At 40.1% G+C, this 15,164-nt stretch overlaps 1 protein-coding gene across 1 annotated transcript in view; it reads left to right on the top strand.

Moving 5' to 3' along the window:
* The first annotated feature begins 1,003 nt into the window (after positions 1–1,003).
* Positions 1,004–15,164, top strand: part of LOC127428308 (inositol 1,4,5-trisphosphate receptor type 1-like) — a 373,744-nt gene continuing 359,583 nt past the window's right edge. The window contains exons 1-3 of the mRNA XM_051676597.1: positions 1,004–1,083; positions 3,105–3,315; positions 5,831–5,943. Of these exons, the coding sequence (XP_051532557.1) occupies positions 5,852–5,943 (92 nt within the window). The 5' untranslated portion in view covers positions 1,004–1,083; positions 3,105–3,315; positions 5,831–5,851. The remainder of the gene's footprint in view (positions 1,084–3,104; positions 3,316–5,830; positions 5,944–15,164) is intronic.

Raw genomic sequence — 15,164 nt, 5'->3', positions numbered from 1 at the left:
TTCTGTTCTATCCCAGACTTTGTGTGTTTGGGTGATGGGGCGGTTATTGATATAACGATAAATATGTAAAAAGGTGGGTCCTCACCAGATAATGAGGGAGACAGATAATTCTGAGGGGATGGAAATCAACGGGCGCTCCCTCTTTTTATGAATGGTGCACTGAATTGGGCAAGGTAGCGTCATTTGAAGTGATGTCGTATAGACGGCTTGACAGTTCGGTTGCATATGACAGGAAATGGGGCAGGTTTTTGGCCTTTTTGGAGGGTGCTCAGTGACGGCTGTGGAGAGAGACATTTTGTTTTGTTTGGGTATATATTTGTTGAATTAGATTTTTTTATATGTTCTTAAGTGTTTCTTTTTTTTTTTTTTATGTGTGTTTACTTTCATTTTGTGTCAGACCATTGGATGCTAGTAGTGTGTTTGATGTTCAGGTGATTTTTGTATCATGGGTTAACCGTTGCATCCATCAACTGATCAAAGGGACGAGCTGTATGGCCACTTTTAGTTTTAAGCAGATGTAGCTGCACATATTTCCATCTCAAAGGCTCGGTTGAAGCTCTCTTCCACTCCACACAAACACACGCAGGTGGAGAATAAGGTAAGAGCTGAGCACAAGATACGCAACTTTGTATGATAATAATGACTCGAGCCCACCCACACTCACGGCCCCTCTCACTTACTCTTCCTGTTGTTTAGAACACTGCACATAGATGACAAGCATAAAAGCCTATTGTGTGTCTAGTGTCTGTGCATGCAGCTCGGTCTGTGTTATTGGGCATAACTCTAAGATCTTTTTTAACCATGAGTCATGTAGCTGCGGGAGGAGGGAATTTTTTGGGATCTTTTGAGACAAAGATTTCTGTCTTGTTTGAGGGGGCACCCTTGCTGAAAAGAGTTTGCAGGAAGTGTGGTTACTGGGTTGCAGCCCCTTGTTCCTCAACCACAACGGGTCAAAAACAGAAGGAAGTTGCCTGGCAGCCCCAGTCGATGACTTAAAGGATAGTTCACTCAAAACCTACATGATTTTCCTTTTTCCTCAGAACATTAGCCTCAGTCACCATTCAGTCATGGAACAACATGTGGGTGAGTAGATGATGATTTTTGAGAGAACTGTCCCTGTAATAGACCAGCTTCTCTAAGGGATCATAACATCATGTGCCAGGGGCCCCCGCAAAGCAATGTTTTAAAAATACTAAAAACTCAGGCATCTGTTCTGGTTAATTAGACAACTATAGGGGGCCCCTTGTGGCCTGAGAAGGAAGGAAGAATGCAAAGTGGGATTTCGCTTAGGGGCCCCATATGCTCAGAAACAGCCCTGTCATTTGCAATAAATTAAAACAAATTCAAATAACAAATTAACCAAGCAATTATTGACTGAGTACAATATTTTTTTCTTTACATATACACTCTCAGAAGAACAAAACATACACTGTAAATATACCTTTAAAGGTACACAGCAGGTCCTTAGAATACAATTATGTACCCATAATGAGTTACAAATTGTAATTAGAGGTACAAAAAAGGTTCCCTTGAGGGTACCACCTTTATGATGGCCCTTGTACCTTTTTCTGAGAGTGTATGCTGTCTTCAAACATTGGCCAGATGCAGGCATCTTAGTATGTAATGCAAACATTGGATTCGGACATGCTTCGATATCTTCCTACTTTGGTATACCACCTGAAAAGGCAGAATTGTCCAGCCTTATAGTCCATGGATCATGTTCACTAAACCAATTTTGGAACCTGTTAGATTTAAATTCCTCCAATGGACACTTGACCCATCCGTATTTTCATGACCCATAAAATAATAATTTTGGCATAATTAAAACCTACTACAGTGATTTTCACACTCAAAAGCGTGGTTCAAAGTGTTTGGTGTGTCATCAACAACACACAGTATATTTAAATCCACCAAGGGACACTGCTGAAAGCCAGTGCCAAACCACATAAAAAATGTGTTCTAGTTCAAACGACTGATGAAAATGAAGAATGTTCTTAGTAGGCCAATTGCAAAAAAAGAAAAAAGTAGATCACCTACTTGATTTGTGGGTCAGACTTTTAAAAAGTGAATATGAAAAACAGCACTGAAGGACAGAAGTATTACATTCCTTAACCTGACAGCTTCTGTGCTGCATGATTTGAGCTTCCTGATGTATTTACAGTACTTGCAAACCTATTTTGCTGGATTCTGAAGGGCAATTATTCATCTGATGGTATTTGGCATGAAAGGATCATGTATCTGAAAATGTATCTAAAACTTCTGTGCACATTTCTAGAGGCGGAACACATATTTTATGTATATTTTAATCAGTTTAAGAGTCAACAAATGCATGAACACCATGCAATGTGATTGTACAATATAACTATGAGGACAATGCAAATGCAATAATGAGTATATGAAATACATATAAATATATATGGATTGTAAAACAAAATACACCACATCTCCTTGAAATGCACTGATTTCACTTGACTGAGAAAAGGTAACAGCTCCTTCTGTTTTTGACAGTCAGTGACCTCATGACCCCATAAGCCCCTCCCTCATTCCATTTAAAGTCAAACACTGTAGATCTAAAGAAGAACAACAAACACATACCTCTGTTTTTGACATAAATAGCAATGGTTTCTCATTGTAGGTGTGATAAAACACCCTCAGATTGTGCTTGTGAAGTGAAAATAAACCAAACCCTTAAAAGTCTCAAATGCAAATCAAGTCAATATTTCCTCCAAATCAGAGACAAAGTAGCTGGCCATTATTGAAAAATAGATCCAATAGGGTAATCAGGTCTCTTTTTCTGTACATTGTCCTGCTAATTACATGATAACTTATCAAATAAAAAATAAAAATACATGGAAATTAACTACTGAGTTGAGTTCAAATTATTTTATAATGTGAAAATAATGATATGAGTGATATGAGTGACATGTATTTATCTATCTATCTATCTATCTATCTATCTATCTATCTATCTATCTATCTATCTATCTATCTATCTATCTATCTATCTATCTATCTGTCCGTCTGTTCGTTATAGTTTTTGTGTGTTTGTGCATGTACACAGCTTCAGAACTTCATTACCCTTGTCTCTCCTGCTGTACAATCAGATGCGGGTTCTGTAAAGGGGGCGGAGCTACAGGGCTCATATGGAGGTGGTGAGAAAGCGGACAAGTGCGTGCAAAATCCAACTGGCAACCATACGCCGGGATTTTCAATTGTGGGACTTTCGCATATCATGGAATTATACGAGGAAACCCGGCTGGACAAATTCTGTCACTGACCACATCTCCAGTGTTTTATTCCCTCCTTCTGAAGAAGGTAAATTTCAAGGAAACTCATGCTGTTACTGTACTGTGAAAAGAGACATCAGCGTCTCTACAGTAGATATGTTACTGATGCATCCATCTGTATGATCAGAACGGATGTTTTGACAGTGTGTTACAATGTATCAATGTTTCGATGTGCTGATTAACGTTGCCGCGGTAGAAATGTAGTAATAGTTCAATGATACAGTATATAGTCTGAGGAAAGTGCTGCTGCTGCTTGAGGCAGGAGGGAACGCTGACATTCTTGATACATTGGATAAAATAATTAATGCCATTTGCAATAAATATTATGCCCACATATAAGTGCACATATAATCTCCTTTTAGATGGAAGTTTTGGAATAAAGTGGTATGTTTTGTATAAAAGACATCAAGTACTCGGTTCGAGGCTAGTCCGCACTCTGATTGGCTGTTCATTATCACCTTTCGAATTAAGCGTTTAGTTTTCATCTCACTGTACTTATAACGTCAAGGTGGGTGTCTCCGCTACATAGGTCTGTGTAAAACTTGATTTGTTTTGTTCCCTTAGAGATATTATTATATATATAGACACTGTAAGAGTTAAACGTGGCCTCCATATTCAGCACCTTACACAAGAATAATAAAGCATCCGAGTGTTTCAGAGACAGCCCACATACATCTGTAATTTCGGAGACGCATCATGTACTGTTTTTTAAACATACCACATAATAGTTATGTGTTAAATATGGTTAAAATGTGGACGTTAATTCAGTCGAAAGTTTCTTAAGTGTGACGTTTGAACGGTTTTTAAGAATCTCAAGCCATGCTATTCACTTGACACGAAAATTATACATTCTCACGAGGAGTGTAGTGTGCCACAAAGAGCGGGAACAATCAATTGTACAAATGAGGATGGATTTTTTGTTTTAAATATGAACACAATCTTATAAACTACAGAATGTGTCATTTTTTTTTTTTTTTTTTTTTTAATTTGCTGTCACATCAACGCAAGTAGTATTTGAGATTTAGTGGTTATTTTCTCGTTATATTAGTGGTTATATTCTCAAGATAAGTCTACAGATGGTTATAAGATCACTGGAGAAAATTTTCATTGGTTTGCCTGTGGGCTTTTAACTATGTTTTGCCTCAGTGCAGTTAGTCTGTGTTTATAATTGTTACCATTTTTATTGTTTCTGAGCTGCACTGAAGTTATAGCAGAATACCATTCAACTGTATGTCAGTCACTTACGCCTATATAAAAGTAAACATAAGTATTAGTCACTTATACGCAGTATTTGAATTTCAAGCAGAACATAAGGGCATGCTATGGTTTATCATAGAAGATTTCACAGGTAAAGCATGTTTACTGTTCAAATACAGTACAAAGTAGTATACTTGTGTTCAGGTGGAGAAAACAAACAAAATTCTATTTGTTTCAAATGATGCATAAACTGTAAGATATGATAAAGTGAGAAATTATCTCAAAACTGCCAAAACTATATTTATTTGTGTTCCTTTGATATATTGAGCATCTGTGAACTCATATTGCTGTGAATTCCTTATTGATGTTCCCTGGTCCCTTCTGCATTGATTCAGTTGAAGGCTTGTCCTCGAGCTGATTTGTAGCATGGACTCAATGTACTAGCACAGAAGAGGTTTTCAATGGTTTTGCCCCAACTAAATACATGTGAAAAAGATCTTAGTGCACTTTCCTCATTAGCTGTAATTTTTCTGTTAGTGTTCTTTCCCTTGAACCAAATGATCTGCTAGCCTGAACATAATTTGTTCCTTATTGCTGTCACTTAGTTAGCTTTTAGGCTCAAAAGGTTTAGGCCTTTCGAAAAGTGTAAACAAGGCATTGGAAAGAGAATGTTGACATTGAGTGAAAATGTAGACAAAATTAAAGTGATAGTGCACCTCAAAAAAAATAAAAAAATTAATAAAACTAATTTTACCCTCGTATTGTTCCAAACCTGTTTGATTTTCCTTCTTCCACAGAACACAAAAGGAATCATTGGAAAGAATGCAAGGGACTGCTAGTCTCAGTAACATTTAACTTTCATTGATTTTTTTTGTTTGTTTGTCCATACAATGAAAGTGAATGGTGACTGAGATTGAGCATTCTTTCTAACCTCTCCTTTTGTGTTCCATGGTAGAAAGAATGTCAAACGGGTTTTGTACAACATAAAGGTGAACAAATGCTGACTGAATTTTGGGGGTTTTCCAATCATTAAGGTCGTTTCAGCTTGTAATACAGCTGTATTTTTTAGATTGTTCTACATCATTCACCAATATAGCGAAAAGACCTTGAATTCCATGTCTGTACTGTCAAAAATGAGGGCATCTCAAAATGGCAAATTCTAATTTTCTCGAATCTATCCCCATGGCCTGTGATCTCACGCTATTATTGTCTACAGCTGTTGGCTGCTTCATGCCTAATGATAACCTACAAACAATCTCTAACTAAACTGAATAAAGTGCATGCATATGGATGGGTTTTACACTGTTTTTTATTGTACCTTAATCTGTCTCATATCTTCTCCGCAGGCACGCTGTAAAGTGGAGCAAATGTCTGACAAAATGTCCAGTTTCCTCCATATAGGGGACATCTGCTCCCTGTATGCGGAGGGGTCCACCAATGGATTTATCAGCACTTTAGGGTAAGAGAACCACCCTTATGTTGTCACCCAGTGTGTGGAAAGCAGTGTTTTAATAAGAGGAACATGATAAAAATACAGGAACACAAGAGGAAGAGGAAAGTGAGGGTGCAACACTTGGAACTGAGAAGTGCAAAAGAAGTTTTTTGTGGAGAGCAAGTGTTTGTTCATGCTGTTTTATTATTTACAGTGTTGATTTCTGTTGATTTTCTGATTTTCAGTGTTTTTTCAATTGGGATCTGACTTCATAAGTGCGCTTAGTTATACAGTACATGATAAATCATAAAATATTAGTCATATAGCGTTGAAACCTTTTTAATGAAAACATGACTCATTGTAATGAACAACATATGCGTTTGTCACTACACTGAATATATTATGAAAGATGATTATATAACAGACATTGCGACAAACACCGGTGAATGTATCCTGTATACATTTACATGTTGCATGGTAAGTGTATCCTTTCACAGTTATAAATGTGATAGCACCATGTATTTACACTTTATTTGGTACTGTCATACGTTACTCAGCATTTGTAAAACACGGAAATGTTTCACCGTTGGAAAATGCCCCAACTATGTAACAAGATACACACTACTGTGTCGCGTCTTGGTTTAAACAACAATAAAAGTAATTCCTATTACACAAATAGACAAGTAAATTACAGTGATTACTTACCACGCTGTCACAGACTGCAGTATCCGTGGTGTGTGTGGAGGGGGTTAATTCAGGATCAGACTCTGGCTCAAACATGTATGGATGAATTCCTCCAGTGGTCATTTTTTTAACCATCCTAAGTTTTCAAAACAACCCCACATGCACGTAATGGTGGGGGCGTTTACACTTATCCACATGCAAAGATGTTACCCAATCACAGCAGTGGGTGTTTACACTGAAGTCTTCAAGAACACACGCCCCAAAAAACGGAGCATTTGAATCAGAGGTACAAAAACTGGATAGAAAATGACCAATTATTTCTACATTATGACTACTTTTAATGAAAAAATCACAATAACATTGTAAGTGGTCCTCAAGGAACATTATAAAATAAAAATCCAATTCATGACACCTTTAAATAGACAGCCCTAGTCTTTATACATGAAAATATATAGCTGTCTTTATATTTTAAGAAGGGTGTCCTTCACAAGGGGATCATCAAATTTGGGGAATTTAAAACCCCTGATTTAGCAGATACTTTCTTATCAAGCATAACTTAAAGTGCATTAATGAACCGGACAGACCCACTGGGGCAAAAGTACCTTTTTCAAGGGCCCAATGGTGACAGCAAATCCAGTAATACTTAAGTTCATGACTTACCACTGTTAGGGTTTAAATGGAAAACTTAGGATTACCAGCACAGATCTTACATCAGTAAGCTAAAGCTACCAATACCCCACCACCAAATAAAGCTAGCCGGTTAAAGGTTAAACTTTAGATCATTGGTTCTCAGCTGGTTTTGCTTCAGGATTCTGAATCTAATAAATAGAAATATATTTTACATTGGACATCACGTGGTGACCCAACACAGTACCAAAATTGTTCATTGTGTAAAAGTAAACATAAATGTCCTTCAAGTCAAACATCAAATGTATTAATATTACAATGAACTGTATGGACATTTTAGTTTTACATTGTCTTTATATTTTGTGTGTTTAATTTGTAAATGTCTCTTGAATTTAAATGGTTTCATGCTCTCAGCCAATTCACAGTTGGCATACAAAAAGCCTTTTTATTTTGCTATCCTTATTATATATGATTATATAGTTTGTTGCATTTTATTATTTGCTTTTAGCATTGTTTTCCACTGCTGTCTGCGACCCTGTCGGAACAGACCCACCAGTTAAGAACCACTGTTTTAGAAGGCATCATATGGAACAGTAGATGCCAAAAGATCACCTGTTTTCACAGCAGCAGGAAGAAAGGATTTTGATGAAATGTGCCAAAAAATGACAGACCATTGCTGGTGCAATGCCATGGGTTACATTTATTCTCATAAAATGCTCTGAATTTTGCTCCAGTGATTTTGTTCCTTGCTGAAATAGAGCCAAATCTGAGCTTTTGGCCTCTTTGTGTCGTTTCCCTGAGATGAGATTTCGGCGTCTTCGTTTAATCATACCCTGCTACCTCCTGGCAATCAGCCCCCTTTGACAGGCTGTTCGATGTTACAGTGATTACATGCACACATCAGTATCCTACGTCACCCCTCCATGACAACAAAAGCATGTTTGTAGCTTTGAAGAACAGATCATTGACAGATCTCATTTGTCAAGATGCCACTATGCAGATGTTTTGCCTTGTAATCACTTTCTCGGCTGTTCTCCCGTGTGCACGCACATCCTCATGAGCCACGGCTATTTTAGCTGCATTGGCATACAATGCATGTTGTGTAGTGATTTTGTGTCACCGAACGACCTCATTGTGGATAGTATAATGAGCCACCTGGCCTGCAGCTGGGCACAGGGAAGCAGAGAGGACACAGAGCCACTGTGTGATGGGAAATGGCAGTCCCATTGTGCGTATGGATGAATCAGTCAGGTACAAATGGACAAGCCCAAACCCACCAGTCCATTAGTTCCTGGAAGAGAGTGAAATTCACTTGCCAGGTCACATTTGTTGTGAATGGAGGAGAGGCACTCTAAGCTGAGTTCAAACGGCTGACTTTGTTGTTGGTAACTCTTGTACCAGTGTGTTTTGAAGTAGGGATACAGATTTTGGCAAATTCTTTTAACCGAGTAACCACCAGTATTAACTGGTTATTAATCGGTTAACCGATATAAGCCATGAATCAAACAGGTTGCCAAACAGGCATGAGTCATGACAGTGTTTTGTCAGTAAGTCTATACTGGCTGAAACAAAATAGGCTTGCATGACAGATGTGCATATTTAGCGATAGTTATTACATCAACATTTGAATGAACAACCGTATATTTCCCTTTTATAGCATTCATCTTTATGTTTTAATGCATCTATGTTGCCATAAAATGCTGCATAGGTTCAATTTGTATGGTCGAAGACACCTGTGATGCACGAAAGTGATGCGTATGTTAGTTTCGTACATTCGAAAGCACATGTGATGCCCAAAAATGCTTTGTAGCTTCGATTCGTACGTTTGAACACACCTTTGATGTCCAAATATGTTGTGTAGCATTGATTTGTATGCTTTAATATGTCTATGATGCCCAAAAATGCTGCGTATGTTCAATTTGTAGATTCATACACACATATGATGCCCAAAATGGTGCATAGCTTCGATTTGTATGTTCGAACATGTCTATAATTCCCCAAAATAGTTGTTTTGGTTCAATTCGTACATTCAAACTCACTGAAGATTGTCAAAATTGCTATGTAGCTTCGAGTTGTACACTTGAATGTGCATATGATGTCAAGAAATGCTGTCTAGGTTGGAAGTTCAGTAGGTTTCAAAACACAGCCATGGTTTGTATGATCAAACTCTGCTTGAATTGGTACTATACATGTGGTTTCACTGTCAAAGAGATGTTATTAGATACTTCCATTCAAAATATTGTAATGCATTTAACCACAGACTACTAATTACTACTATTACTTTTCCTTTTTCACCCAATTTGGAATGCCCAATTCCCAGTGCGCTTTTAAGTCCTCGTGGTCGTGTAGTGACTCGCCTCAATCCGGGTGGCAGAATCCCAGTTGCCTCCGCGTCTGAGACATCAACCTGTGCATCTTATCACGTGGCTTGTTGAGCGCATTGCCACGGAGACATAGCGCGTGTGGAGGCTTCACGCCATCCACCGCGGCATCTGTGCTCAACTCACCACGTGCCCCACCGAGAACGAACCACATTATAGCGACCACGAGGAGGTTACCCCATGTGACTCTACCCTCCCTAGCAACCGGGCCAATTTGGTTGCTTAGGAGACCTGGCTGGAGTCACTCAGCACACCCTGGGATTCAAAATAGCGTAACTAGCGAACTCCAGGGGTGGTAGCCAGCGTCTTTACCACTGAGCTACCCAGGCCCCCACTACTAATGATGATTTAATGAGCCAGACCATTTCAGCCCCACTAATGTCTTAACAAGGTCACAGTGGAGCGTTTTAATGGATGTACTTTTATGGGCAGGACTGAAAAGGATACAATTATGAGTAAGAGTTAGATTCTCTGAGCCAAACAGTCATAGGCTAAATGTTCTGGCTTAAGATCCAGAGAAAATATGATGAGATGCAAATGTTGGTGTCATTACATTTCCATTGGATGAACTGATGTCATTATATACATGACATACTCTCATAATGAGTGTAAAAGTCAACACTTTGGCTTAGCATTCAAGCAGATAAGGCTTTCAGGGCACACCGAGGCTTATTGATTTGCTATGAGTTTCTTTTTAAACTTCTTTTTAAGTTCATGTTTCTTCCCTCTAATACTGTAGTACTTTACCTGGAGGAGAAACGTCCTGGTTACTTGCGTAACCTCTGTTCCCTCATGGAGGAAACGAGATGTTGTGTCGATGTAGTGACACTAGGGGTCACTCTTGGGAGCCGAGACACCTCTGGTCTTTGATAAAAGGCCAATGAAGATTGGCGAGTGGTATTTGCATGCCACTCACCCGGACATACGGGTATGAAAGGAGCTGGTATGCCACCACTCATTCAGGTTTTATGCTGAGGAGCCGAGACAAGGTCCGGCCATTTCAGCGGGTAGTTCAGCGTTGTGGCAGGAGGGACACAACGTCTCGTTCCCTCCATCAAGGAACGGAGGTTACGCAAGTAACCAGGACGTTCCCTATCTGTCACTCACTCGACGTTGTGTCGATGTAGTGACACTAGGGGTCCCTATACGAAATGCCACAGCTGGCTGAACAGTGTTACGTGAACTGGCGGTGTGTGACGGGCAGACCACTGTGTGCCTCATAGCCAGCGCACCAGGCCGACACATAACCTCCCCCAATATAGTTATGTGTGTCGAATGGCCCTTTGGGGACAAGTCGACTACCCAAAAGATAGAGACAGGCTAACCCAGTCGTGGCCTCTTTTCCCCTTCTTTTTTTCCACTCCCTAAAAAAAGGGGGAATATCCGACTGGGCCGCCAGGCCCCAAGGGGAGGACACCGCGGAAACCACACCTCGCCCAAAGAGAGGGGGGATATTTAAGTGGAAAAAATATGTCACATGGTCTTGCCGACCATGTGGAGAGTCTCATGGTAGATCCTACCCAACGGGGGAGGAGTTACAACAAACATGGAGACTGGGGCAGAGGGGCTCTTCCCAAGGAAGACACAGTTTGCCAACAGGGAAACGAATTAGCGGAAGATATATATCGCATGGGGTTACCTTACAGGGAACTGCCATATAAGGAGTACCTACCCCAGAACAGGGCTCTTAGTTAGCACGTGTACTGGGCTGGCAGCGAGTCTCTCCGAAAACTCGACTGCCACAGGGCTCGGAGGAAATCAACCAGGGAACATAGTTTGTGAACACTACTGGGAATTAATGGCGCACATCTTCAGCTTAGTGGAGGTGAAAGGCGCTATGTGCAAGCGATACACGCGACATGCTATCCCGGGCTTATCCGCTTGTATTGCATGCCAATACCTGGGATGAAACCGGTTCCACCCGGAGGTTGTAGAACCTTGCAAATGTGTTGGGTGTTGCCCAGCCTGCTGCTCTGCAAATGTCTGTTAGAGAGGCACCCCTGGCCAGGGCCCAGGAGGCCCCTACACCCCTGGTAGAATGGGCTCGTAGCCCTACCGGGGGTGGCACATCCTGGGCGTGATATACCATAGCTATGGCATCAATGAGCCAGTGGGCGATCCTCTGCTTGGAGACAGCGCTTCCTTTCCACTGTGCCCCAAAGCAGACAAAGAGCTGCTCAGAGATCCTAAAGCTATGCGTGTGATCCAAATAGATGCGTAAAGCGCGCACCAGACACAGCAATGACAGGGCTGGGTCTGCCTCCTCCTGGGGCAGCGCTCGCAGGTTCACCACCTGGTCCCTAAAAGGGGTCGTGGGAACCTTGGGCACATAGCCCGGTCGGGGTCTCAGGATCACGAGAGAGTAGACCAGACCGAACTCCAGGCACGTTTCGCTGACAGAGAACGCTTGCAGGTCTCCTATCCTCCTAGCCGCGCTGGCCTCAAACCCATAGGTAGAAGGACCGAGGCGGGTAGCCGCTGGGGTGCCTTGCTTTTTTATGAATGCAAACCGCGACTGCAACGTTGCCATGGTCATGTTCTCGCAGTGAAAACATGAACCATCCACGAACGCTGCCTCCGTGTGGGTCGCGCCCAGACACGAATGACAGCGATCATGACTGTCTGAAGTTGAGGTAACAACCGCAACCAGGAATAACACACAATCGGAAAGGCATCTTTAAAAAGACGCATCTTTAAAAAGACATTTCGTGTGTGCTGCTCTTTTACAGAAATATACTCTTTTAGAGAAATATACTCTTTCTGAAAATATACTCTCTTTTTTCTGCCGAAGCACCCAGGGGCGTTCTCTGCAGTGCAGCAGTGCAGAGGAGGGAGAAGCCGCTGAAATGCGCCGTCAGATCCAGCAGAGGTGAATGAACAGTAAGAATTCAGCTCAATGAGCATGACCGTTCGGCTCTGAAGAGAAAATCTGAATGAGTGGTTGCATACCAGCTCCTTTTATACCGTATAGTGGCATGCAAATACCTCTCGCCAATTTTCATTGGCCTTTTATCAAAGACCAGAGGTGTCTCGGGCTCCCAAGAGTGACCCCTAGTGTCACTACATCGACACAAGGTCGAGTGAGTGACAGATAGGGAACTTAATTCAAGAATGCAAATCAAAAGCATTTCATCAGAACATTCCTGGCTGACTTAACCTGAGCAAAGGCCTGTTTGTAGTGTTATCCTGTTCTGGAGAAAAAGGCTGTCTAGTCAGCTGTTAAAAAGGGAACATGTATCAGAGACATGACCTTGTGGGTAGTGCATGTTCTCCGACATGTTACGGTGGCACTTATGTGCCAGCAACCCTAGTTTGAATCTGGCTCATGCTGTTTTCCCAACCTCTTCATTTTACATTGTCTCCAATTAACCTTTTCATGAGTAGGGTCTAAATTTACCTGCAGTGCCCCCTGGAGTGAATTATTTTTGCATGTGACACTGCACAGAGGGGGGCAGAGTGTAGACAAGTATTTTTTAAATTGTATTTTAATTTTTGATTTCTTGTCATAAAAACTAAATATAACAAAATAATGTATATAATATAGTAAACGTGAACAAATGGGTTATGTCTGCTGTACTGTATTTGTTTTATTTCATTTTTATAGCTGTAAAAAACAAATCATTATTACAAAAAATAATATCAGCAGTCTGGTTTGCCTATATGCACTGTTTGACTTCTCAGACATTGTGTGTGTGTGTGTGTGTGTGAGACAAACGCTAATGTAAACAGACTTGGCTGCGTGCATCAGATAATTACGCTCGGTCTGCATGTTTTCACTGTGAGTATACAAGTTTTGAACTGTTATCGTGCTGCTTTTGTGATATTCTGTTTTAGAAAACAAATATATGCCTGAAAAGACTGTTTGAGTTGCTGTTTGTGTGAATCTGCACCTAATAAGTAGATGTGGCTGCGTGCATGGGAAGATCACGTTTAGATATGATGGCTGTGCATATACAAGCTGTGAACTGTCATCGTGGTACTTTAGTGACAATTAGGCTGTTTGTTACATAAAATAAACATGTTATGTGCTTGAAAAGTCTCTTTGAGTAGCTGTTTGTTTGATGAATGACAACCGCTACTAATGTAAACAGTGGCATCATGCATCAGAGGAAGATCGCGTTTGATGTATTGACTGTGCGTATAAGAGCTGTAAACATTTTATTGTGGTACTTTGGTGACGAGTTGGATATAAAATACACATACATACATATGTGGTTTAAAAGACTATGAGTAACTGTTTGAGCAAATATAAATTACAGATGCTTAACCAGCTCAGCCTGTGTCGGCACGATTTAAATCTGGCAGCTTGTAATGTAACTGGCTGTTGTAGAAACACATATGTTTGACAGTACGTATGAAAGGGCTAATGACAAAAACCCTTATAAAATAATAACAAAGATATAGTTTTGTCTTTTGTCATAAATTAGATTTTTATTTATTTATGATGTGTGTGTGTGAACAGTTTAGCAGGACATAGCTTAAGTGTAGGACTGGTTTAAAGAGCATGAACAGATTTGAGGATGAATTAATTAACAAGAGAATTGATTAGGCTAATTGAAGGTGCTGTAAGCGATTTTAGCATTCTGAAGCTTTCACGTGACAGAGCATTGAATTAGCCATGCCCCCTCATTCCAAAACCCCACCCCCCAAAGATAATTTTGAGACCAAAACTGAACAAAAGAGCAACATTATTTTTCCCTGGGCTGTCAAATTCAACAGTGGCACAGTAGCGCCATCAACTGACAAACATTATGAATCATAGCCTCAATGATCTGCTTCAAATACAACACTATGAGAATGATCAAAATGATTGACATGTGAAAAGCGTCAATGTCCGCAGTCCTGTGGACACATTTTTGTTTTCTGTTTACAAAGTCTAAGAGTCCGGTGAGATATCTCAGAACACTTATTTCCTTAATATCTTTAAGGGAGTAGGAAAATGTTTTGCATACTTTTCCATGAAAAAATCACTTGCAGCACCTTTAATAACAGAATTCCACAGAAAGCTCCACAGATTTCCGAAGATATCACTTGTCATTCTCAAAGATTTACAAATTCCTCATCCCCTTTTCGTGTTCTTTAAAGCTGAAGTGTGTAACTTTTTGGATGTTAAAGTTCTTTCTTGTATCCCATATTAATATGCCGAGACAACCATATATAAGCCATTCATAGGTTGATTCAAAAACTGTAAATACTCTGTATTCCTCAATATGTTTGAGTGGACCATTCAGCCTGACACAGCAACACTTACTCAACCAATGGCAAGAGTTTGCAGGAAATAGAAATGCTGCCTTCAAGTGCACCTGGGAAGCTCATACCTCTGAGTTGGGCATTCCTTACAACGATATGTCACGCATTTATGAAACAAAATATAGAAGAAGCCAAACTTAAAGAATTACGAAATGAACGATGGCAAAAGCAATATTTTCTGTTGTACCAATGATAAACATTGCAGGGTATCTAACATATTATTAATTAATTAGCTTAAAACAAACCACGAAGGGTGAGTCATTTGTTATCTGTCATTTAAAACAAATTAATATTATTGAAATAAAT

This window comes from Myxocyprinus asiaticus, chromosome 37, assembly GCF_019703515.2.
Source record: "Myxocyprinus asiaticus isolate MX2 ecotype Aquarium Trade chromosome 37, UBuf_Myxa_2, whole genome shotgun sequence".
Classification (NCBI taxonomy): domain Eukaryota; kingdom Metazoa; phylum Chordata; class Actinopteri; order Cypriniformes; family Catostomidae; genus Myxocyprinus; species Myxocyprinus asiaticus.
The sequence above is the reverse complement of the archived record's forward strand: the minus strand, read 5'-3'. Positions and strand labels throughout refer to the sequence as shown.